Source organism: Schistocerca serialis, chromosome 7, assembly GCF_023864345.2.
Source record: "Schistocerca serialis cubense isolate TAMUIC-IGC-003099 chromosome 7, iqSchSeri2.2, whole genome shotgun sequence".
NCBI lineage: Eukaryota > Metazoa > Arthropoda > Insecta > Orthoptera > Acrididae > Schistocerca > Schistocerca serialis.
Genome location: NC_064644.1, coordinates 289,851,176 through 289,878,804, shown reverse-complemented (window position 1 = coordinate 289,878,804; position 27,629 = coordinate 289,851,176). Strand labels below are relative to the sequence as shown.

General features: G+C 42.3%; 1 protein-coding gene across 5 annotated transcripts in view; it reads left to right on the top strand.

Annotated features, from left to right (window-relative positions):
* LOC126412848 (uncharacterized) overlaps nt 1-27,629 on the top strand; it is a 309,701-nt gene that overhangs the window by 98,918 nt on the left and 183,154 nt on the right. For all 5 annotated transcript variants that reach the window (XM_050082699.1, XM_050082700.1, XM_050082704.1 and 2 more), the window contains one exon: nt 5,488-5,645. In XM_050082699.1, coding sequence (XP_049938656.1) covers nt 5,488-5,645 — 158 coding nt within the window. The remainder of the gene's footprint in view (nt 1-5,487; nt 5,646-27,629) is intronic.

Here is a 27,629-nt window from a genome sequence, read left to right as displayed (position 1 = left end):
CCTATCAACACTCCTGTTCCCCCTCATCCTCGAAGGGACAGGATGCAGGGAAAGGTTCACAACGTTTGAGTCAAAAGCTGTCCCAAGCGTCATGAGACATTAATCTTTCACATCTGGCTGTTGAGGAGGACATAATGGAATTAGATGCTTTGGATCCAGGAACCCCCTCCACTCCCCATCACTCTACAAGTATTGCACCTCTGTGGTGTAGTGATAGGGGTAAATTAAAACTTAAATTAAAACTACATTGATGAAATGGCTCCCATCCTCCAGTGGAACTTACAAGGGTTCAGGACGCATGTGGAGGATCACTGTGTCTGTGTCTCAAAGAGACTCATTTTCATCAGTCGTACACCCCTGAGCCGTGAGGCTATGTACTCGACAAAATGGATGATCTGAGTGGAGAGAGAGCTAGAGGAGGCATAGGTAATTTCGTGAGTTCTGACTACCACTCCTCGCCGCTCTCACTTACGATGACTTTACAAGCACTTGCTATGTCTCTGCACATGCGTCATCTGTTAACAGTATGTTCCCTTTACTTGCCCCCACACGATGCACTTGATGAAGAGGTCATCACTGACCTTATTACGCAGCTCCTGTGCCCCTTCATCCTCAGTGTTGATTTTAATGTACACAATGTGCTTAGTGCTCAGCAACTACCAGCCCCAGGGGTAGAGCAATTGAGAGGCTTCTAGTGTCATCATGTGCATACTTGCTAAATGCAGGACAGAGCACTCACTCTGCACAGCAACTGACATTGATCTCTTGCTTTGCTCTACAGCTCTTGCTCACACTGCTCAATGGGAAGTGGTCGATGACTTGCATGGAAGTGATTGCTTCCCGATCTGGTTTCACCTGCCAGATGGAGGTGGAACATGAAAGAAAAATGCTACAATGGGTGCTCGGTAGAGCCAACTGGACACTTTATAGCCAGTTGGCTCAGCTCAAACATTGTGCGAGTGTCGAGGCATGGGTGAATCGTGTTACCAAAATGATCCATCACGCCGCTGCAGCATCCATTCCACAGTCCATGGGACAACACAAGAGGCAACCTTTCCCTTGGTGGTGTGCTAAATGCCACTCTGCAATCAGGACCAGGCGTGCGGCTCTGCAAGGATCAAGTGTCAGCCAACTGCAGAGAATCTTGCAGCCTTTCAGGTTGCGAAGGCGAAGTGCCGTCAAATTATTCAAGTGAGCAAGAAGAGACCGTAGTAACAGTTCCTGAACACCATTAATCGTTCCACCAAAAGTTCCGTTGTTAAGACAATCAGGAGAATTTCTGGGAGAGGAAGCAAGTGCCCCATGGCTGCTGTAATGCAGAACGGCACTCTTCAAACCAACCCGCGAGACATTGGCCAGACTATGGCTGTGTACTTTGCCACAGTTACTGCAACAGCCAGTCAGGATTTAGGTTTCCAGCACCAAAGAGCGGTTGCTGAGAGGTGTAGTTTTGACTGATGAAGATTACAACTGCCCGTTTTTATGTGGGAGCTGGATTCTGCATTGTAAGCCGCTCGTGACACATCCCCTAGTTATGACAGGATCCATACAGTATGCTGTGGCACCTCACTAGGCAATATAACGAAATCCTTCTCGCACTTTTTAATGTGATTTGGGAATCAGGTCAATTTTCTGACTCGTGGCGAGAGGCAATTTTAATTCTTCTTTTAAAACCTGGGAGAGAGACCATATATGCCCAAGTAGTTACTGTAGTGTTGCCCTCACTGGCTACGTGGGAAAGACCTTGGAGCAGATGGTCAACTGCCACCTTGTCTGGGTGTTAGAATCCAGACACCTCCTTAGTCACTTTCGGTGTGGGTTCAGGAGGTATCGCTCCACGTTTGATAACTTTGCCCTCCTGGAGGCGGCTACAACAGACAACAGGCTTTCCTATGCTGACATCACTCTAGGTATATTTTTTGACATCAAGAAGGCCTATGATACTACTTGGCAGCATTTTACCCTGGAGCAGCTTCACAAATGGGGTTTTCATGGTTGTCTTCCCAATTTTATTGAGTCCTTCCTCTCACCACGATATTTTAGATATCGAGTTGGTGATGTCCCGTATGATCACTTTGAACAGGAGAATGGTGTCCCTCAAGGTAGCGTTTTAATAGCATTTTGTCCATAGTGAAAAATCCTATCCAGTGTTCTTTGTTTGTGGATGACTTCTCTGTGTTTTGCTCTTCTTCAAGCCTCACAATGACTACACGTCAGTTGCAACTAACTCCTTGACCTTTGGATGAATGGGTGCGAAGAGTGGTTTTAAATTTTCCAACTAGAAGTCTGTGTGTGTTCTTTGAACCATTCTTGTTCCATTTTAAACTTTCCTGAGTTGGAGATGAGGGACACTGTCCTTACTTTTAAGTATTTCGAAATGTCTTAGTGACAGTACATGGGGAGTAGACAGGACTTGCATGCTCCACTTTTACAGGGCATTTGTGTAATCTCGGCTCGATTATTGAGACCCTCTTATTTAAAGATTTTGGACATGGTGCACCATGAAGGGATTCGGTTGGACACTGGGGCATTCAGAACAAGCCCGATAGCACATCTCTGTGCAGAGGCTAGTGAACCGCCACTTCACATCGTGCGACAGCTACTTACAGTGCGCCAGGCTTGTAAAACACTGTCCATACCATGCACACTTGCCTACCAAGGCAGCAGGCAATGAGGCCCTTTCGGATTCGTGCACAGGATTGCCTTCTAGAGATGGTTGTGGCTGGTCTTCATGTTTTACTTCGTGGTGGTAGCCGATGTCCACCTTGTCTTCCCAAAAGGCCCAGACTTATTTTAGACTTGACAAATTTTAAGAAAGATCAGATTTTACATTTCAATCTCTGTTTTTTAACATTTTAGATATGCATCATGCTTTCACAGTAGTGTACAGTGATGGCTCCAAACAAGGTAACTCCCTTGGCTGCTCTGTTGTGTTCCCCGACCATGTCACCAGGATTCTCCTTCCTGACGAGTATACCGTTTTCTCAGCGGAGCTCTACGCAATCCTGAAGGTACAGGACCAGATGCATTGTATTCAGGGCAAACGGTTTCTCATTTGCTCCGATTCCCTTAGTGCCTTACAATCACTACAGAACCTGTACCCAGCTGATATATGACCGACTGTACTTGCTCCAGTGGCTGGGTAAGCAGGTGTTACTCTGCTGGGTGCCAGGTCATATGGCGAAATGAACAGGCCGATTGGGCTGCCATGGAGACCTGCAGAGGTCAGGATGTGGCACAGTGTCCCTTGCAGGCTGTCTTTTCTGCACTACGCAGGAAGTGCACGCAGTTGTGGGATGAGGAGTGGCTGGCAGTGACAGCCAATAAGCTGGGGTTGGTAAAGTCAACATCCCGGCCATGTCATTCCTCCTGTCAGTTGCTCAGGCAGAATGAGGTGACCGTCATGCGTGTTGGAATTGGGCACTGCCCTCTCACATTTAGCTTTTTACTGCGGCAAGAGGATCCCCTGTTTTGTGATGCTTGTGGCATGCATGTCTCTATCTGCTATATTTTAACGGAGTGCATATTATCGTGATACAAGGGCGGAAGCAAATATTGGTGGGGATCTGTCCTCTATTTTAGCTGATGATGAGATGAGTGTGACTGAGGTTTTAAAGTTTTGTGATGTGTTTGGACTCTGGCCTAAACTTTTAAGCTGGGAGTTTTAGTGTGTTGCAGAGTGGCTGGCTTCTCCTTTTTTTATTCTTGTGGTCAGCCAGCCACTTCCATCAGCTATATTGTTTTAGCTCCTTATACCACTTTCTTCCTGTGTCATTAATGTTTTGCTACCGATGCAGTACTTCATTCCATGGTTCTGGGTGCATACACACATGGTTTTCGAACTTTTGTTACCTGTGTTTTACATGCTGTTTCATCTTCCTGCTTTGTGTATTTTACTGACACTCGTCTTGATCTGTTTTTGCGCGGGTGCTAAAGACCTTGCTGTCATGCGCACAAACATGTCCATGGTCCTTTATCTGTTTCTCAATGGCACTGATGCTAACACTTACTACACCTATCTTTTCAAAGGTACAAGGATTAAATTGGAGTAACTACTCTCCTGGGTCTTTCTTTGTAAAGGAAAGTTTGGAAATGGGGTTAAGCATTTCTGCTTTTGCTTTGCTACTCTCAATTTCAGTTCCTGTCTCGTCTACGAGTGGCTGGATGGTACCTTTGGTGCAACTGTTAGCCTTTACATATGACCAGAATTTCTTTGGGTTTTATGAAAGATCATTTTACAATAGTCTGCTATTGTAGTCAATCATTGAAAGCTTCATGCATTGCTCTGTTGACAGCCAAACTTGTTCAATTTAGCATCTCTCTGTCTATAGCCTTATGCTTGTGTTTTACACCTGTTATGCAGTTGTCTCTGTCTCTTTGGAGGTGTCTTTATAGTGATAGTAAACCACGAAGGGTACCTCCCGTTATCAACTATTCTACTTGGTTCATATCTATCCAGTGCACAGTCAACTACCCTTATAAACTTGATCCATAGTTTCCCTACATGCTCGTGTCCTGTGCTAAAAGTTTCAAGTGTGAGATATGACACTGCTGCTTTTTTATCTAGTTTGTTGTACGTATATATCTTTCTGCTTGTTTTAGTTGGCCTTTTGTTCTTGGGTAATACCTTGTGGTCACTGGTACCAGTTTCAATGTGGATGTCATCAAAGAGGTCAGGTCTGTTTGTTTCTGTAGGATCTAATGTATTTTAATCGTGAATGGGGTTGAGAAATATTTGTTCTAAGTAGTTTTCAGAGAAGGCATTTAGTAATGTTTCACAGGGTGTCTTGTCATGCCTGCCAATAACAAAACTGTAATTTTCGTAATTGATTGTTCGCTGATTAAAGTGTGTACCAATGATTACAGCATGATTGGGTAACCTATATACAAGCGAACTGAGATTTTTTCTAAAGTTTTAGACTACTTCAAGAGGTGAATCAGATGGTAGATAGAAGGATCCAATTTCAATTTTATGCCAATCGCTGATATTTGGTCATTGGTGACAGCTGAACCCAGTGCATTATTCATTCTCTTGTTATTCACAAACTTATGGTAATTAAATGGTAAAAATAGTATTTAATTTTATGTTCTTTTAAATTGCTTGACGGATTGTAATTCACATTCTTCCATGGCCAAACTAGAGACAGACAGAGTGTTATGTAGATGATTCTGCTTGTGGAAGGAAGGAAGGAAGATTAAGGTTTAACTTCCTGTCAGTAACAAAGTGTTTAGAGACAGAGCCCAATCTCAGGTGGCAGAAAGATGTACTGTATTCCTTTCAAAGGAACCGTCCCAGCATTTGCCTTTTCAAGGAGTTATGTTTGTGGAGGAAAGAAAAGAATATTTTATAATATTACCAGTTGGCTGTCAGTCTCTGTCACACCACAGGCACTTAAGTGTGTAATCATTTCATTCTATGAGACTTATTTCGGCTATGCCATTGCAAATATTAATATACATACTGAATTTGATGTTTTAAATTTGCAGTGGCTATACAGAAGATTGAGGAGCTAATACAGCTCCACGTCCAAGGAATGGAACAGTTACCACATCAGGTTGGGAGGCCTAGCAAATTCAAAATGGGACCTCCACAACAGGGAATGCCCCCACCTCTTATGAGTTTACATACAGCCATACCTGGTGTGGTAAGTATATCTGTGATTGAAACATTAGTTTCTATTCTCTGTAATTGTGTAACCATGCCAATATTTTGCTTGCAGTCAAATTATTTAGCAAATAAACAACTTGTATTAATTTTTGCTATGTTCTTATTGAGAATAGTATTTTTTGTGATATTTCCGCATTATTCTAAAATGTCTTGATTAAGACTAACTGAGGATTTGCACATTCTTAGCAAAATATGTTTGTTGGTTCTGGCTAAGAATAAATTGAAAATTTCAGTCGTGTAAGAAATAACTGCTTTGCCCTATTGGCTGGATTTTAATTAGTGCATAACAAAATCCTCTTGTGAAAATATGACTTCAGTGTTACAGTTTTCCTTAACTTTCAGTGGGATGTGTAGAACTTTGTTGATCCATACATTTAATTAGTGGAGAATGACACTCAAAACCAAAAATGGTACCAGGACAGTCATACAGAAGTAGTTGACAACTAACCTGACTGCTGTATGCAACCGATCCACTGATTGCTGTATCTTTGCAACCTGTTGTTCAGAAGAGATTAGAAAATATGACACATACATTTCTGTGCAGTAGTGAGTTGCTTTCCAGATGACTCTTGAATTTTGATAATTGTTTTGAATTTAAATGAAAAATTAGTTTCAATTTTTTAAAAGTGCACTTACTGTTTGCATTTGATCTGTCGAGGTTGTTTGCACTGCTCGTGTGTAGTCACAAATTAGGAAAGTGTGGCGTAATGTTGTTTAAATCTGTGACTGGGCTGTCTTTAAATTAGTGTCAGTTTCCATTAAACAACTATTCTGGCATATATAATAGATGGTTAAGACACTTTGCTTGTATCTAGGAAGGGAGAAGTTATATTTCTGTTTGACCATACTGTTTGTTACAAATGCTTCTCCCATATAAGTTCATGTGAATTATGCATGAATATATTTTTCGACTAAGTTAGTGCTCTGCCCTAAGGTTGATAGTTAAATTGTTACCTTATAAAGACCATAATCATTATGAACACTATGGTGATAAATTCTCTCTCTCTCTCTCTCTCTCTCTCTCTCTCTCTCTCTCTGCATCCAGTTCATAACCTGTTTTTGGAGAAAAGATTACTGAGAAGACCCAATTTGTACACACAAAAACACTTCTACTCTCTCTTGCAAATTTAATTTTTTGGGCTCATTATCAAGATTATTAAATGTTAAATGTTTGGCTGAGTCAACTGGATTTAATAAGAGGGTAATGTAGATAACTTTTCCTTCAAGGATATCAGTACTATTCTTGAACTGGAATGGATAATTGTGTTCAAATTTAATCAGGAACTAAATGGACTGGGTGACTAGTGTTGGAATTACCCATTTATTAACTGTCTACTTACGGCCTGAATATGTGTGAACTCTCACACATCATTTTCTTTTCATACTTTTTACCTATTGTGGTTTCTTAGCACAGTGTCTCATTTTTGTTTCTCAGCCATATTGCTAATATTAAGATGGTATTTGTATAATTCAAAAGTAGCTAGATATTAGTTCCATGGCCCTTATTAATGTATTACTACGCTCTTTTACTAGCATTATTATTTCTATTTTACTTTCATCTGCTCCTAGTTTCATTTTTGTGGAAACGTGTATTCCCATATTTTGTATTTGTGGCCTACCAATTAGTAACCTGCAGTTCACTTCAAAACAGGTGTCATCAACACACAGCTTATAAATGTAAATGAATCATCAGTTTAGTGCAAGAACCCTTACTGGTTCAATGCAAACAAACTACTAAATAACAATAGATATGTAGCAAATAGGGATTTCAGTATCTGTTAGAATAGTATCAGTTTTGGATTGCACTCAATCTTCCTTCAGAGCTTTTGATGTATGGAGCTTGCTTAGCTCCTAAATTTATGAATTACTGTTAAGAAAGATAGAGCTGAAGCTGGATTGTTTGTAATTCAAACCAGAAGTATATGAAATTGTAGCATGCTAAATAGAAACCTATTATTGACACAGTGATAGTGCTTCTCATTATAACATAAAAATCCCTAATTTTCTTGCCTTCCTTCACTACTAAGGTAATTTAGAAAACTGTGGTACTGTTTGTTTCCATGTAAAATGCTTATAAAATATTTTGCACCACCTTCATGACTTGCATATTTTGCATTTTATTGTCTGGAAGCCTCTAGTCCAATATTGTTTGAATCACAGAAAATTGCTATGTACAGCCACCTGTGCAGTGCAGATAAAGCAAACCCTTAAGAAATGGGTAATTCCAACACCAGTCACTCAGTCCAATTAGTTCCTGATTAAATTTGTACACAATTATCCATTCGATTTCAAGAATAGTATACAACCGTTCACTCGACGAAAGATCCGTACCCAAAGACTGGAAAGTTGCACAGGTCACACCAATATTCAAGAACGGTAGTAGGAGTAATCCACTAAATTACAGGCCCATATCATTAACGTTGATATGCAGAAGGATTTGATAACATATATTGTGCTCGAACATAGTGAATTACCTCGAAGAAAACAGTCTATTGACACACAGTCAACATGGGTTTAGAAAACATCGTCCTTGTGAAACACAACTAGCTCTTTATTCACATGAAGTGCTGAGTGCTATTGACAAGGGATTTTAGATCGATTCCGTATTTCTGGATTTCCGGAAGGCTTTTGACACTGCACCACACAAGCGGCTCGTAGTGAAATTGCGTGCTTATGGAATATCGTCTCAGTTATGTGACTGGATCTGTGATTTCCTGTCAGAGAGGTCACAGTTCGTTGTAATTGACGGAAAGTCATCGAGTAAAACAGAAGTGATTTCTGGCGTTCCCCAAGGTAGTGTTATAGGCCCTTTGCTGTTCCTTATCTATATAAATGATTTGGGAGACAATCTGAGCAGCCGTCTTCGTTGTTTGCAGATGATGCTGTCGTTTATCGACTAATAAAGTCATCAGAAGATCAAAACAAACTGCAAAACAATTTAGAAGCAATATTGAAATGGTGCAAAAAGTGGCAGTTGACCTTAAATAACGAAAAGTGTGAGTGCTAAAAAGAATGCGTTAAACTTCAGTTACACGATAAATCAATCTAATCTAAAAGCCGTAAATTCAACTAAATACCTAGGAATTACAATTGCAAACAATTTAAGTTGGAAGGAACACATAGAAAATGTTGTGGGGAAGGCTAACCATAGACTGTGTTTCATTGGCAGGACACTTAGAAAATGTAACAGACCTACTAAGGAGACTGCCTACACTACGCTTGTCCATCCTCTTTTAGAATACTGTTGTGCAGTGTGGGATTCTTACCAGATAGGACTGATGGAGTACATTGAAAAAGTTCAAAGAACGGCAGCATGTTTTGTATTATGGTGAAATATGGGAGAGAGTGTCACAGAAATGATACAGGATTTGGGATGGACATCATTAAAAGAAAGGCGTTTTTCATTGCCACGGAATCTTCTCACGAAATTCCAATCACCAACTTTCTCCTCTGAATGTGAAAATATTTTGTTGACACCAACTTACATAGGGAGGAACAATCACAAAGATAAAATAAGGGAAATCAGAGCTCGTACGGAAAGATATTGGTGTTCATTCTTCCTGCAAGCTGTAAGAGATTGGAATAATAGAGAATTGTGAAGGTGGTTCGATGAACCCTGTGCCAGGCACTTAAATGTGATTTGCAGAGTATCCATGTAGATGTAGATATCTTTGAAGGTATAACCAGAAGGAAAAGTTATCTACATTATCCTCTTATTAAATCCAATTGACTCAGCTAAAACACGCTTAGCATGTAATCATGAGCGGAGAAATGTGGCTTGCATATGCTGTGTACACACCTCACAGGATTCATTTCAAACGTAGACCTTGCATGCATTGTCACTTGGCAAGGAGGATTGTCGGCATGGGAAGTTGCATAGGAAATTGGCGTACATCACATCAACACTATCTGTACATTCAACAACTATTCTGAGACACAAAGCAATGATCTGCCTCTTAGTGGTCGCCTGAGTCAATTGTACCAGCCCATGATTGCTTTTTACAAGTTAAAGCTCGTATAGTTACTTGGAGGAGAATCTGACAAGAACGTGTGTTAGCTTTTTGGAGGCAACAGGGGGCAGGGGATTAGTTTACTCCAGACTGTACAGAACTATCTCCATGCAATCAGTTTTACTTAAGCACTAGTTACAAACAATGTTAGAAACTCCCAACACACTGGTGCACAAAAATTGTGGGTAAGAGGACTGTGGAGTTTAAACTCTTCACTGACGAGTGGTGAATTTGTCTGATGTCTGATGATCATTGTAGAGGAGTGTGGAGGCAATCAGGTACCAATGCATGTATCATGGATGGAGTCCCATGGGTTCAGAAGGAAGATAGGTCAGTCATGTTTGCATTTTTGAACAGCCTGCGTGTATCTCCATTTCACAGCGCTTACTGTTTTTTATTTGCCGCTCCCCAAGAATTGAGATGTACATGTATTTGCAGGTATGCGAGTAGTGCAAAACATTTTTGAGTTGTTTGTGTTTGGTGGTAACTTATCTGTAAGAAAAGTTTTGAATTGTCAACGTAAAATTAAACTCCAGCTGCGCGGAGTGGCAGCGTGGTTTGGGGCGTGGTGTCACGGACTGCATGTCCCCTCCCGTCAGAGGTTCGAGTCCTCCCTCGGGCATGGATGTATATGTTGTTGTTAGCATAAGTTAGTTTAAGTAGTGTGTAAGACTAGGGACCTCAACATTTTGGTCCCTTAGGAATTCACACACATTTGAACATTTTAATTAAACTCCAACCGAACAGGCTAGGGAGGCCCAACAGTACCGATTACCCGCCGTGTCATCATCAGCCCACATGTGTCACTGGATGTGGATATGGAGGGGCATGCAGTCAGCACACCACTCTTCCAGCTGTATGCTATTTTACGAGACCAGAGCCACTACTTGTCTGCCATGTAGCTCCTCAGTTTGCCTCACAAGGGGTGAGTGCATCGTGCCTGCCAACAGCACTTGGCAGACCAGATGGTCTCTCATCCAAGTGCTAGCCCAGCCCGACTGCTTAATTTCTGTGATCTGATAAGACACATACATAAGAGGTGCAACAATAAAGTAATGAGACTGACGTGGACAAAAATGTTGCTTACCGTTTTAGTCTAAGTTTAGTGTTGTCTCCTTCAAAGTAGTTCCCATCTGATTGCACACACTTTTTCCAGTGCTTCTGCCATTGATGGTTACATTTCTGGAACTTATCTTCTGTAATATCGTCCAAGACCCTCATTGAAGCTTTTTGGACATCCTGTGTTCTTTGAAAATGGTGTCCCTTGACTGCCATTTTGACTCTTGGAAATAGAAAAAAGTCTCACGGAGCGATATCAGGTGAATAAGGTGGCTGTGGTATTACTGAAATTTGTTTTGAGGTACTGACAGAGCAGTATGGGATGGTGCATTATCTTGATGCAGAATCCCATTATCAGCAATGTTGGCACGGAAACGAAGAACTCTTTTACGAAGTCTTTCTAAAATTTCTTTGTGGTAATATTGGTTAACTGTTTGTCCAGGAGGCACCTACTCTTTATAAATAATTCCCTTGGAATGAAAGAATCACACAAGCATGCATTTCATTTTGACTTTGACATGTGAGCTTTTTTTGGTCTGGGTGATCCCTTTGAGCACCATTCCGAACTTTGGTTTTTTTCTCTGGATTGTACTGAAAATACCAACTTTCATCACCAGTGATAACACGGCTCGACAATTCTGGATTGATTTCCATTTTCTTTAACAGATCAGCTGCCACATTTTTCAGTGTTTCTCGCTGTTGTAGTGTGAGATTTTTGGGGACCATTTTTGCGCAAATCTTTCTCATACCAAGATACTCAGTTATTATTAGATGAACTGTTTCTCGATTGATGTTCAGTTCTTCTGCAATCATTTTCACAGATAATCTTTGATCATAGCGTACAAGTTCATGCACCCTGGCCAAGTTGACATCCGTCCGTGAGGTTGATGGTCGTCCACTGCGGTCTTCATCTTCAACATTCATTCTTCCTTCACTAAACATTTTATACCAACAAAAAACTTGAGCACTTGATGTAACCACCTCTCCAAAAGCCTTCTGAAGCTTACGTAAGTTGTTGTCGCATTTTCACCCAATTTAATGCAAAAAGAAGTGGCATACCATTGTGCAATATTATGTGGTTCCATTTCTGTGACGAGAGACACAAACACGTGTTAACTTATTACAGCACAACTCACGACTGAGCAGTTGCATCGATGTGCTGCTTGGACTTAGAAGCTGCTTACAGACCAAGGTCAAAGATATTGTGCCTACACAAGCCTGCAGGGTTGCCACATCTTGCAAAAAAAAATCTGTCTCATTACTTTATTGTCGCACCTCATACACACACACACACACACACACACACACACACACACACACACACACCTGTGCTGCTACGTTGTGCCGGCTGAACACACCGTGCTGTTACTGCAATTCAATAGATGGATACGGGTGAGGTTATTTGGAATGGGATGAGTGGAAGGAGAAAAGGGCAAGGCCGAGGAGGAGGGGTGGGGAGGGAAGGGATAGCTGGTGTCTCTGAGGGAGGCAGCAAGTGTGTGCAGGACAGGAATATGGGCAGGAGGACTGCGACACATGAGCAGCAGAGCTGGTTGATTGTGTGGCACATGAATACGATGATATGGGCTGGGAGGGGCAACAGGACAGAGGAAGGGGAGTCTGATGGGTGGAGGGTGTGGGTGAGATAGGTTAGTGGAAATTGTGGCCAGGTAGTTTATAGGAACAAAGAATACGTTACAAGGATAACCCCTATCTGTACATAGTTCAGAAAAGCTGGTGCTGCAAGGAATGATCTAGGTGACACTGGTTACAGTACAGCTGTTGAATTCAAGTATGCTGTACTTGGCAGCATTTTCTGTCACTAGGTGGTCAACCCTTTTCTTGGCCACAGGTTGGCAGTGGCCATTCATTCTAATGGGTAGCTGGTTGGTTGTCATGCACACATAAAAAGTTGTTTTGAGAAAAAATGAAGCAGAACTGTTAATACAGCATGACTTGAGTTCACAGGTGGCCCTGCCCTGATGGGACAGGATAAGCCTTTAAGGATATACGGAATGCCCTATGCTTAAAATGTTAAATTGAGCTTAAAGTTAGGAACATTTTCTCATTTGTTATTTGGACGATACTCTTGATTTTTTCACAGAACGCAGAGATATGTTCTGCTTTTATGCTGAATTATTAGTTTCGAAAAAACAATGTATAGTTTTTCAGATATTTTATTTTTTGTAAATGTTAAAAAAAGTTATACATTTTAACAAGTATTTTAAAATTTACATCCATTAATACAAAATAATTCCACATATCTTTTAATTCAAATATATTAGAAGGTCTTAAGGAACAACTACAGAAAATTTCATCTTTCTACTGTAAATAGGCCCTGAGAAAATGTACCTTATACACAAAAAAACTAAAGTTACCGGAAATTAGCTTCAAAGTTTTTACTTCAGTATAAGCCTGCTCCATAGCTTGTATCATCAGAATCGTCCAACAGCTTCCTCTTGATGGCTCTGCTATGCTGTCTAGCCATCTTTGAATATACTTTTATGGCATTATCTGAAGACCTGAGCCGTTCCTTGTCCAAACAAAGCATAGCTGCGGCAGTTCGTAGTCCTACACAGAGCCCCAGCTTCTGCAGAACTTTGCACTTTGTTATATTGCCCTGATTGAATGATGAAACAGCATCATAAACGCCAAAGTGAATTGTGTTTATACCCACAAACACAGTTTTAGGTAGTCTATCCCATATCACATGGTTCACACACTCATTTGGATTTTGAGTCCAGCCATGAAGACATTTCTTTAGTAGACTAATATCTGTGAGGTCTCGGAATATTGGTTTTATTTCATGCATTATGGCAGGTGGCAGGTGATGAGGGTGATTGTATTGTTTCTTAGTTACCTTGCCTCTGTTGTACTTGCACCAACTATCGTCTCCTTTTGGACATAGCCCATGTTGGGGATTCTCATTGTTTGAAGCTGTATGAAAAAAACAGAGCCCAGACTGCTCTTCTCATTAATCCTGCATCTGCTGTATTCTGTCTTATTGCTAGAATATGATCTATTGTAGCATCTGTCAGTCTATTTTTCCCATCTAAAGTTTTTCCATCGCTCAATTTCTTGCCTTTCATGCTAGCCTCGAGCTGTCGAAGTCTTGATCCCATCCTTTTCTGAACATGGCCAACACACTCCAGTTTGGAAATTTTCACATCGTTACCATAGGGTCTCAGTTCCTCAATTTCTTTGAAAGCCTTTGAGTCACCATCTCCTAGATAATTTATGTATCTAACGTTGTACCATTTTACTGAACGTTGATAAATACTTCTTACACCAGCAACTTCCATACCACCACTTGACCCATAGTAATTTGCCATGCACTCCTCTTCATGTTTAGTTTTCATTTTCTCCTTGCATCTGCAATGCTTGGAAAGTATTGCCACATCAACTACCTTACCAGTGTCCACACTTGTAGCTGTTACTACACCATTCAGAGATGTGTGGCCTCTCTTCTGCCAGCTTCCATCAAAAGCTATGGACAAGTCTCTGCTATTATTATTTTCAACAACTGCTTCCTCAACAGCATCTTTCATGTTTTCCTGTGCCACATCTTCTACAGCAGAGCCTATTGCAATTATGTGTTTGTTAAATTTTGAAGGTGGAGGAGGGAGATTCATCACACCACACAACATGGCACCTGCAGCCCTGCCCTTTCCTATACACCGTAATCCATAAACCAGTCTAATGTTTATACCGTATAGTTTACCTGTATCTGCAGTAACATGTGAGGAATTGAAGAAATTAACACTGTGTTTGCAATAACTGCACATCAACTCTTAATTCACAAGCAAGTCCTACATGTAAGTTTGTTTTCAATGAAACACCACATTTTCCACATTGTTTGCAGCACACATTGTTCTCCAAAAGTCTGATAATAAAGAGACGTTAATTACCTCATATTTTGTAGTCCCAGCATTTAGTTTCTTGTATTCTTCTTCAGTTCCAGCTAGTTTTCTTCTTGAAGCACTTTCCGGTGTAGTAGCAGCAGCATCACTCAATGTATCACTACCAGTGTTGAGGTTAGTCGCTACTAGGACATCAGATACTGATGAAGATGAATCAGACGAATTTTTAGTACACTTTACTTTCTTGCGCCAATGTACACGCTTTCTAAATACCTTCAGACTAGGTCTTGGCATGTTGAAGGAAAGAAAACTCAATGACTTCTCCGCATACAACTTTCACAACAATGACATGGATGTACTCACAAAGGAAACAATATAAATGGTGCAGAATCTATTGTCAACTGTCTAGCAGTGTAGCCAACAGAAAAGCTAACTCTTGTGCTCAATTATATCTCTGGCAAGGCTGTCTATATCAGGTATATTTCACGTCTAATATACAAGGTGCAGAACATCGTGTGTTGAAATTATTTTAAAAAATTATTTAAAATAGTTCTATTCACGTCATCCAAATATTTTATATGTGGTATTAAACGGGAGAGAGTAAATTTTTTGAAAATGCATTTACCCAAAAATCGATTTTTTTCATTGAAAAACTCATTCCATATACCCTTAACACAACTAGAGTAAGACGTGCTGGATGGATGAATGGGGACTGTCTTGCATCTGTTTCTTCCACATGGATGAGACCCCTGTGGAAAGGGCTTGGAAGTGGAAGTAGCATAGGGATGGACCAGAATGCGTAGGTTGGTGGGTAGTGGAATACCATTTTAGGAGAGATGGGAAGAATCGTGCCTATGGTGTCCTTCCTATTCAGGTGTGATAATAAGATAGTCAAAGCCCTGGCAAAATACATGGTTCAGTTTCTCCATTCCAAGGTGGTATGGAGTGATGAGGGGAGTTGCCTTTGCAGCTGAATCTTGCGAGGGGGTGGCATGAGTATAAGGTAGCGTGAGGATGAGGAACAAGAAATTGTTTGCGGACTAGATTTCGGGTTGGGGGTGGGAGTAGGGAGGTGGGAGGGTGGTATTGCCTGTCTGTGAAGGTTTCAGAGGCCCCTCCCCCTGTCACAAGTAGTCCACAAACAGATTTCTTGTGCCATATCCTCACTAGACAGTAATCCTTCACAGTATGTCGAATCGAACACCATTCAGCCATCTAAATTTCCAAATTGTTATTTTATTGGACTACCAGTTTCGGCTGTATATTACACAGTCTTCAGGCCCTCTGACTGACTTGTAGGAAGATTCCAACCTCGGTTATGGGCTTGAAGATGGTGTAATATATCACTGAAACTAATAGCTCAATAAAATAACAATTTGCAAATTTAGATGGCTGAAGGGTGTTTAATTTGACGTTCTTTACTGAGCAGCTGAGGTCCAATAACCATCTTTCCAATGATGGACACACAGTAATCCTCCACCCTCCCTATCCCAGAATCAGATGCTAAGGAGCACCATCCTCCTCACGCTCGTAGGACCAACTGGACCAAGTCCTTCATCAGGGCTTCGAGTATCTGTCATCATTCCTTCATACCACTCTTAAGGTGGTAGTCCGCCACCCACCCAACCTATGCAACTTCCATGTCCATCCCTATGCCACTCTCAGCTCCTTGCTGTAGGAGTCATATCAAGGTGGAAGACACCGGTGCAAGACCTACGCGATTCATGTGCCCAGCACGTTCTACTCTAGTCCTGTCAAAGACTTAGCCTATCCCATAAGAGCCAGAGCCACCTGCGAATTAGTTGTCCCACATTAACAGTTCTGCTGCATGTTTTTTCAAAACAGCTTTTTTGGTATGCCAGACCACCAAGCAGCTAACCATTAGAATGAATGGCCTCTGCCAAATTGTGGCCAAGAATAGAGCTGACCACTTAGTGGCATAAAATGCTTCTGAGCACAACATACCAGAGTTCAAGAGCTGTGCTACAATCTGTGCCATCTAAATCATTCCCTCCAGCACTAGCTTTTCTAAACTATGTAGACGGGGTTATCCTTGCAACACATTCTTCATTCCCATAATGCCTCAATCTGTGCTAACTCACTGCACCCATACTCTTCATCCAACAGTCCCCCCTTCCTCTGCCTTGTCACCCCCTCACAGTCCATGACATCATCTTCATGCACCCACTTGAAGTCACTGGCTCCAGTGCCCGTGTCTCGCATTCCTAACCCATATTTGTATTCTGTTAGAATTTTCCTTACTTTATTTATCTTTAAGGAAAGAAATTTTCATTGCACCAAAGGGTGCCACAAGAATAGTATGTGATGCTTACCATCTTGTAGGGAACTCTTTTACGAGTCAAGTATTTTAGTTACACTATTACAGCACATATTTTTCTCTTATAAATTATGTTGAATATAATCCAATGTTCAGAGGGATTCATGAAGTCTATAATTAATACTTGAGGAAAAATTGTCCTTCATTACTATTCATTACAAGTTGCTTTAGCCCAGAGTATGGTACTACCAATACATTCTCTCTCTTACCTAATGGCATTAAATACCGGACACATTGAAAAACTAAATTTGAAAGTAAGCCAAGAAGTGTCCCTTCTGGGCACCTCCTTATATTTATTTTATAGAAAATTTTTTCTGTAGAAATTAGTAGGTTATTTAGTACAAAAGTAATAATATACTTGCTACATAAATAAAGGAATGAATAAAGATACCAAATCATCATATAATTGAGGTGTTGAGTTGTCAATAAGCATGTAAACGAGGCTGAAAATGTTGTGAAGCTTTTATACTACGTCATACTTCAGAGCTAATTCACACTGTAGGATGACCGGAGCGGGTGACATGGTCAGGGTTGTAAGGCGTGGCTGGGTAGAAGAAGGTGGCTATTTTTAGCAATCTTGCTCTTTATTGTTGGTTCTCCCAATACATTGTCCGGTAGCTCATCCCCACCGCTCGTGTCGTGGTGGAGACGTGCTGATGCGTGCAGTCCGGGGAATGCGACGCCGCGCTCGTTCAGTGGCTGCGCAGGCGGTAGGATGTTAGCAGCACGAGGCCTGGCCTAGCGTGTCGGCGGCTCGTGACGACGCCGGGAGTCGCTGATGCAGCAGCGGGCATCGCCCTCCGCTGGCCGATCCTCGGGGACAGCGTCACTGATGACGATGATGTAACAGCGATCGAACGCCCAATCGGTCGAACCGAATGCCGGCGCCCACCTCTGATGCCCTTAAATAGTGCAGACCACTGCTGAATGCGCCGGTTATGCGGCGCCATGTTTATTAGAAGGTTCTCGATGAGTTGGCTAATGCAACCGCGCCACACGCAGCCCGCGCCTGCTTAATTCTGCTAATGCTGCGTTCTGGCTGTTGATGGCTGCCCCGCACGTACACACATACTGACGCTCATTGCAAAACTGTCACCTGCATAATGCGCTGGCCAGCCTTCATCCGCCGTCTGCCGTGAGGCTGGCGCATCGCGCACTGAAACACACTAAATCACAATTTCGCACCATATTTCCTAAAAATAACCCCTTGTTCTCTACAATTCCCCCCTCGTACGAAAAGAATTCGTCCCCGAATTCAACCAAAAAGTCAAAACAACTACAGTTCACTTCACAATACGATTGATGCACTATTCACACTGTGTTCATTCACTTCTATCCTCAGTCTAATCTTTGTTCATAAAAATTACTTAACGTTCTGCTGCAGTGCCTCAGAACTGTTCAGTGATTTTGTCTGGACCCTTAGGTTAAAGGTTGGAAGGGGCGGCATTTGGGCTACCTTCCTCTTGAGCCGATGGTACACTAATCCTACGACAAAGATAAAAGTACAGGTTGATGATCCAATAACTAGTAAGCATTGCTTATGCTCAATACGGTACTCATGCACTCATTGAAAAAGATGTTCCATAGTTATACGTCCATCCTGAGCTGCCAGCATCCGGTCCAAAGAGGCGAGCAAAGTCGGGTCTAATGTGCTTTTCAAAAGAGTGATATTTTCTTTCATGATGAATTACACCGGTTGGTTGGGTGCATAGATCAATGTGTGTGTTATGTTCATGCTTGTAGCTCCAGTAATCATGGCTGGTAAATGGGAAGTTGCCCCAGAAATGTCACACTGTGTGCCGTTATTTAACAGTCCCTGCCCCTGCAATTCTATTCTTTGTGTACTCCCTTGCTTACCCTGCTTGTAACAGATGCAAATAATGACTGTGTTTTCCATTACTAAAAATACCCAATGTGGACCCACTTGCTAAAAGAACTGCACCGTGCCTGCTATAATTTCCGTAGGGCCTTCCGCGACTGGTTCTTGAGAGCAGAATAGAGAATACTCACGAGATTTGGGAACAGTGTGTAACAATTTCGCAGTGCAGATGGTAACTGGACCTGTTCGACAACGCAGCAAGTCTTGTGCAGTGAGGAACGCATGAGCTTGTCTGTTATGTGCCACTAATAGTATTTCCCGTACGGTTAATTGTACGAATTTCTGCAAAATTTCCCACTTCACTGGATACGTATGCAAGGCGTTGTTGTTGTTGTTGTTGTTGTTGTCTTCAGTCCTGAGACTGGTTTGATGCAGCTGTCCATGCTACTCTATCCTGTGCAAGCCTCTTCATCTCCCAGTACTTACTGCAACCTACATCCTTCTGAATCTGCTTAGTGTATTCATCTCTTGGTCTCCCTCTATGATTTTTACCCACCATGGTGCCCTCCAATGCTAAATTTGTGATCCCTTGATGCTTCAGAACATGTCCTACCAACGGGTCCCTTCTTCTTGTCAAGTTGTGCCACAAACTTCTCTTCTCCCCAATTCTATTCAATACCTCATCATTAGTTATGTGACCTACCCATCTAGTCTTCAGCATTCTCTTGTAGCACCCCATTTCAAAAGCTTCTATTCTCTTCTTGTCCAAACTATTTATTGTCCATGTTTCACTTCCATACATGGCTACACTCCATGCAAATACTTTCAGAAACAACTTCCTGACACTTAAATCTATACTTGATGTTAACAAATTCCTCTTCTTCAGAAACACATTCCTTGCCATTGCTAGTCTACATTTTATGTCCTCTCTACTTCGACCTTCATCAGTTATTTTGCTCCCCAAATAGCAAAACTCCTTTACTACTTTATGTGCCTCATTTCCTAATCTAATTCCCTCAGCATCACCCGACTTAATTCGACTACATTCCATTATCCTCGTTTTGCTTTTGTTGATGTTCGTCTTATATCCTCCTTTCAAGACACTGTCCATTCCGTTCAACTGCTCTTCCAAGTCCTTTGCTGTTTCTGACAGAATTACAATGTCATCGGCGAACCTCAACATTTTTATTTCTTCTCCATGGACTTTAATACCTACTCCGAATTTTTCTTTTGTTTCCTTTACTGCTTGCTCAATATACAGATTGAATAAAATCGGGGAGAAGCTACAACCCTGTCTCACTCCCTTCCCAACCACTGCTTCCCTATCATGCCCCTCGACTCTTATAACTGCCATCTGGTTTCTGTACAAATTGTAAATAGCCTTTCGCTCCCTGTATTTTACCCCTGCCACCTTCAGAATTTGAGAGAGAGTATTCCAGTCAGCATTGTCAAAAGCTTTTTCTAAGTCTACAAATGCTAGAAATGTAGGTTTGCCTTTCCTTAATCTATTTTTTAAGATAAATCATAGGGTCAGTATTGCCTCATGTGTTCCAGTATTTCTACGTTATCCAAACCAATCTTCCCCAAGGTCGGCTTCAACCAGTTTTTCCATTCGTTTGTAAAGAATTCGTGTTAGTATTTTGCAGCTGTGACTTATTAAACTGATAGTTTGGTAATTTCCACATCTGTCAACAACTGCTTTCTTTGAGATTGGAATTATTCTTCTTGAAGTCTGAGGGTATTTTGCCTGTCTCATACATCTTGCTCACCAGATTGTAGAGTTTTGTCAGGACTGGCTCTCCCAAGGCCGTCAGTAGTTCCAATGGAATGTTGTCTTTCAGTGCTCTGTCAAACTCTTCACGCAGTATCGTGTCTCCAATTTCATCTTCATCTAAATCCTCTTCCATTTCCAGAATATTGTCCTCAAGTACATCGCCCTTGTATAGACCCTCTCCTGTAGGCAGTATCTATTTTACCCCTGGTGAGATAAGCCTCTACATCCTTACATTTGTCCTCTAGCCATCCCTGCTTAGCCATTTTGCACTTCCTGTCAATCTCATTTTTTAGATGTCTGTATTCCTTTTTGCCTGCTTCCTTTACTGCATTTTTATATTGTCTCCTTTCATCAATTAATTTCAATATTTCTTCTGTTACCCAAGGATTTCTACTAGCCCTTGTCTTTTTACCTACTTGATCCTCCGCCACCTTCAGTACTTCATCCCTCAGAGCTATCCATTCTTCTTCTACTGTGTTTCTTTCCCCCATTCCTGTCAATTGTTCCCTTATGCTCTTCCTGAAACTGTGCACAACCTCTAGTTTAGTCATTTTATCCAGGTCCCATCTCCTTAAATTCCCACCTTTTTGCAGTTTCTTCAGTAAGGCGTAACACTCAAATTTACAATCCTTACATGCTAATGGTATTATGATATGAATTCTCAGCAGGGTACCCGTCCGCGTACTGGTAACAGTGGCCATTTTGTAGTACAGAGATAAGTGTTCGTCTATTAGTGTCGTCAGTAGCTCCAGGAATGCGGGCAACTCCAATTGAACTTTCCGTAATCCTTCCCGAAGTTGTTCCAAAGGTAACAGTACTGGGGTTAGGTGTCGGCGCATTGCGTGCAACAAAGCCTCCTGTAGTTCCGTGGCTTCTATTCGTGCTTCCGTAATACTATCAGCAAGAAAACGGAGCAGCTTAGTGATTATCAGCTGTGAATCGATGTTATCCAACCGGTACTTGATTATATCCAAGTTGTGATTGGTTGTGTCGGCTGTGGCCTTAATGTGGGACATCAAGGTCGCGGCCATAGCTCGCAATTGGCGCGTATTATTAACTACATCTTTCTCCAAACACTCTAATTGGGTTGTGCGAAGATCTAGCATTCCCTGGTTGCTATTCACATTATCATGTAACTGCCGTAGCATTTCATTAATACTTTTAATATCTTCTGCGTCAGCGGTTCCAAAAACAGGTTTTAGGATACGGCCACCTGCGTCTAACCAGCCTCTTTTCCTACGGACATGCGGGATTAACCCTGCAGTTTGCAGCAACTGAGCTTGTAAGCGTGCAAGAGCTGATCGTAGTAGCTGATATTCCCCCTGTGTGTCATTAAGCGTTGACTGATTAGCCACCATGGAATGAAGTTCATTAAATGTATCCTCTGATTTACAGATTTCGTCATCAACCGTCCAAATATTACAGTCCACCCTTAAGGTCCATTGATGTCCGGACATAATTACATCCGCTTGTCATGAGAACAAAACACCATTTGATATAGGACGTACCTTCAAGGCCTCAGCTAAGTTGCAACAGCAAAACAGAATAACTATGGTGACAGGTAGTGCACACCTTCCCTCTTCAGCACAACCCATGACGCTGGACCTGCTGGTCTTTCCAGAACGTCATGCCTCCTGAGAAACAAATGAAAACAACTCATATTAGCTCTTCCTTTTTACGCGTGGCCTAAGAGTATAATAGCATGTCTAATCGCTTCCACAATTAACTTGGTTCTCTTGTTTATCTACTCCTTTCTTATTCTTTTTCTTAGATTCATATTTCTCTCCACTAGAAGTTACTGCAGACAATGAAGGAAGTTCCTCAAAATTCCCCTTGAAAGGCCTAATTCAGCTCACATGCAAAATAGTAGGGCGAGTCGGAAGCTGTAATTTTACATTCGCCGGCGATGTCATCTCGATCACCTGGAAAGGACCTTGATAACGGGATACAATTTTTTTTGTTTTGCCTTTTGGCACATATGGATTAGTCATCATCACCCATTGTCCTACATGATGTTTGGGTAATTTCTATTGTGAATTTTGTCCTGTCTGTCTAACGCTTTAGTGTTCATTTTTTTCACCTGCCACCAGATTGTTTTCAACTTTGTGGATAAATCCTTAACAGCCGAAATATCGGTTTCTGGTGGAGTCTTGAGCGATTCAACCGGAGATGGCATCTTCCGACTGAACAGTACTTCATACGGAGACAATCCTGTGCTTTCATGCACTTTTGAGTTATATGCCACGGTTACAAACGCCAATAGGATATCCCAGTTGTTGTGTTAGCTATTGTACGATGAACTCTCTCGGTCTGACCATTAGCCTGCAGGTGTAACATGCTCGTTCTCAATTTGTTTACATGCAACAACTTGCATAACTGTTTCATCAAATCGGACATAAAGTTTGACCCTTGATCTGTAATTATAGTTTCAGGTGTTTCGAATTTCAATATCCATTGATGTACCAAGGTGTGAGCCACTGTTTCGGCTCGCTGGTCCGGAATAGCTGTCATACACATAGCACGAAAAATGATCTGTTACTGTTCAAACGTAGTGATTACTCGCTGGTGTTTGCACAAACGGTCCCAAGACGTCTACGCCAAGTAATTGGAGAGGTCTATCTGCTTCCGGTAGTCGTTGCAACACAATTTTCTGATGACTCAATTCCGCCCGTTGAGCACGTGGAATGCAATTCTTTACATACTGATCGACATCTTACCTATGCATTGACCACCAATAACTCTGTGCTACCCTCCTTTCCGTTGCTCTTCGACCCGAATGACCAGAAAACATTGAATCATGTGCTTGCCTTAAATTTTCGCTTCGCAATTTTTTTGGTACGACTATGCATGGACCATTCCTAGTTTTACGGTACAATACCCCGTCTTCAACGACGAACTGTCGCTGTGAGGTAAATCGTTGACAATCTGTGTCGGCGTTTGTGCCTCCTCCCATTCATTCTCATTTATTCCTCTGCATTCCATGGCACATACTTTACGATTCAGACCATCCGTGTTTCCATGCGATTTACCTGGTCAATGAATCACTTCAAAAACTTACTCACTAAGACGCAAAGACCACTTAGTTAATCTGCTCATTGGTTCTTTAAGCTCTGTACAACCACTTAAGAGCTGCGTGGTCAGCAATCGCCTTGAAACGTCGTCCATACAAATAACACCGGAAATAGGTTATTGCGAAAATTAATGCCAATAACTCCGTCTCGGTTGTTGAGTAATTTTTTTCTGCAATGTTCAGCTGTCTGGAAGCATATGTTATCGGGTGTTCCTGCCCATCTATTTCCCGAGATAATACAATACCCAAAGCAAAATTGCTAGTCACAAGATAATATAAACTGTTTACTAAAATCTGGAAAAACCAAAACCGGCCTGGATGTTAACAAATCTTTTTAACTTTTGAAAGGCCTCTTCGCATTCTGCTGACGAGTGAAATTTTGCTCCCTTCTTCAACAACTGCGTGAGGGGCCTTGCAATTTCTGCAAATTTTGGAATATACCTCCTGTAAAAATTGATGAGACCTAAATAAGACTGCAACTCTTTTACTTTTGTAGGTTTCCGAAAATTCGTTACTGCCTCTACAAGTTTTGGATCTGTGCGGATACCCTCCTGTCCTATAATATGACTGACTTCTTGCAACAAAAAATGACATTTTTCCATATGAAGAGGTAACCGCACTGCTTTCAGACGATCGAAAACTTCACGCAAACGGCGCACATGTTCTTGCATGTCATTTGAGAAAACAATTATGTCATCCAAATATACCATACACTGATTAGGTTTCAGCCCTCGTAACACGCTATCTAGTAACCGTTGGAAGGTTGCCAGAGCATTTTTGAGTCCGAAAGGCATTCGCTGATACTGAAAATGACCTGTAGGTGTTGAAAAAGCTGTCTTTGGTCGGTCTTCCGGGGCGACCTCCAACTGGTGGTACCCGCTTCGAAGATCCAAGGTCGTGAAGTACCGACACTTATCCAAATTATCCAGAGTTTCAGTGACATTAGGCATTGGTTATGCATCCAATACAGTTTTTTGATTCAGGAAACAATAATCACAACAAAAACGATATGCCTTGTCCCCATCAGGTGATTTTTTTACCCACTATTATGACAGGAGCGGACCAGAGACTACTACTGGTTTCTATTATCCCATCCCTAAGCTGTTGATTAATAAATTCTTCCATGACAGGCTGTAAACTTTTTGGAACACGATATGGTTGTTTATACACCGGTGCTTCAGTCCAGTGGGGATGTAATGTTGAACTAACGGTGTGGCGGGCAGTGGAACATGAGAATTTAATAACTCTTTATATTCCGTCAAAAGGTTCTCCATGACTTCTCTGTCTTGCTCTTCTAAATGTGCTACTGTACCCCTCAGTGCGGACCAGCTGACAGACTCCTGGCATTGTGTAATCTGCTGCGAAATCCTTACCCAGTTCATCTTCCCCTACTGTCTCCAGATTCGCTATTACAGTACCCCGTGCTAACTGCACCTCTTCAAGGCCAAAATTATCAGCACTGACAGGCACAACCTTTTTTCATTCTATCTCCCGCACGTAGGACGCGCTATGGCGCATAAAACACTTCATTTTATCCAGCGGCTCATTCTCAGACACAGGTTCAACGACATACAACAAATTTACCGGCACGCTAGCTCCAACATCTGCCCAGATTATTTTCCCTGTACCTTTCAGTATAGTATCCCGTGAGTTAACCCTAAGGGATCTAGTACACAGTTGAGGTGGCCCACTCGACTTGTGGGCGGTTCCTTGCAACAGTAATGGTTTTTCAGGCGCAGAACCTAGGTGAAATTGTTTTCCGTCCAGTTCTACTGTACACTGTTACAGGTTAACTTTTGTGTGATGTGCAACCAGGAAATCCAATCCGAGTATGACATCATAGCTGCTGCCAACAACTGGAAGAACTTCTACCTTCACCTGGAAGTTCCTCATTTCCACTCGGAGGTTTAACACCGCTGATCCGAGTGACTTCACCTGTCCCCCACCCACGCCACTTAACGCCCAGTGTGGTGGTTTTCATTCTACTTTACCGAGTACATTTCTACTCACCATGGATACCTGGGACCCTGTACCCAATAAAAATTTGCATGGTCTGCCCCTCACCAGGCCGGTCAGAAAAAGTCTGCCACAGATTCTGCACTAGCATTAATCCTTACCCGGGGTGTTGCGTAGTGGACACACCACTCCGTGTCCCATTTAACTGCAGGGGGCGAGCCCACCTTGTGGTTACCTATCATGTTTCTGCTAGGACCCATTGCAATTACGTTCCCGATGACCCCATCGTCTGCATTTCCTGCACTGCGTTTCCTTGCAGTCACGTCTAATGTCTCCCATCCGACCACATCTGAAACATTTTATTTCTGCATTAAACACTGCTTTCCTGTCCCACATCTTTGTTACTGCTTCAACTTCCTCTAACGTCACAGCGATTCCGACTGCCTCATTGAAAGTCTTAGGGAATTCCATCCTAATCTTGCGGAAGGTTTCGGGTTGTATTCTTCGCAAAAATGCACCTAGTGCCCTCTGCTCAGCTTCCTGCAGAATGGCTTCATTAACCCTATTGGAATCCATTAGCTCATAGGTATTAAATTAATTTTTTGAATTCGATCTACAAAAGCTTCTATTGATTCCCCATTCCTATGATACATTCTATTCAATTGTTCCCGATAATATCTAGACGTATTTTTCCTCCGATACCTTTCCAACAACCCTTTTTTGAATACTTCAAATGTCTGAGCATCCCTTAATTCTTCATGGCATGTAACGTATGCTCTGCCCTGGCATCCCCAGTTACTTTCAACTTAGCCACATGCAAAAGTGTTTCTGCACTCCAATTTCCCAATTTAGCGGCTGTGCTAAGGTTCTCAAAAAAAATCATAACATCCCCCCAGCTTTTCCCGAGAAAGGGGTGACCAAAGACGCAGCGTTAGTGTCAAGAATTACTGCATTAACAGGAAATCATTACTTGCTCGCTTCTTTAGACTGAGCAAGCTCTATCTCTAATTCCGACACTCGTTCAAGTAGCTGCTGAATAGCCACGTCGGCTGACACAGACTGCTCCTTCACTACCAGCTATTGAATCTAGACTACAGTAAGCCCGGAAAGAAGAACAGGAAGGGAAGATGGACTATGCTACAGTTCAGACAAACCACCAAACGAAAAATTGGCACTTACTTGTCATGTTGCAGGAGTTGCTGATCCATTGTTGCCCCTCTCAGGTGCCACAAATCCTTATCGATTACCAGCCACAGTTTCCTCCAAATCCAGGGAGAAGACCACCACTGTCACCAATTGTAACAGGAGTGTGTGATGCGCAGGTTGCCCGACTAACGCCACTTGTAATAGGATGACCGGAGCAAGTGACGTGGTTGTGGTTGTAAGGCGTGGCTGGGTAGAAGAAGGTGGCAATTTTCCTCTTAATTGTTGGTTCTCCCAATACATTTTCCAGTAGCTCAGCCCCCCGCTCATGTTGTGGTGGAGACGTGCTGATGCGCACAGTCTGGGGAACGTGACACTGCGCTCGGTCAGCGGCTGCGCAGGTGGTAGGTGGTTATGAGCATGAGGCCCAGCCTAGCACGCCTCCTGCAGGCGCGGCGGCTTGTGATGACGCCGGGAGTCGCCGGTGCAGCAGCGGGCAACACCCTCCGCTGGCCGATCCTCGGGGACAGCGTCACTGATGATGACGATGACGTAACAGCGACCGAATGCCCAATCGGTCGAAATGAATGCCAATGTCCACCTCTGATGCCCTTAAATAGTGCAGACCACTGCTGGATCCGCCGGTTATGTGGCGCTGTGTTTATTAGAAGGTTTTCAATGAGTTGGCCACACACGGACCGTGCCTGCGTAATTCTGCTAATGCTGCGTTCTGGCTTTTGATGGCTGCCGCGCACGTTCACACATACCAATGCTCGTTGCAAAATTGTGTCACCTGCATAACGCGCCAGCCAGCCTTCGTCCGCTGTCTGCCATGAGGCTGGCGCATTGCACACTGAAACACACCAAATCACAACTTTGCATCATATTTCCTAAAAATAACCCCTTATCCTCTACAACACCTACATGGGTAC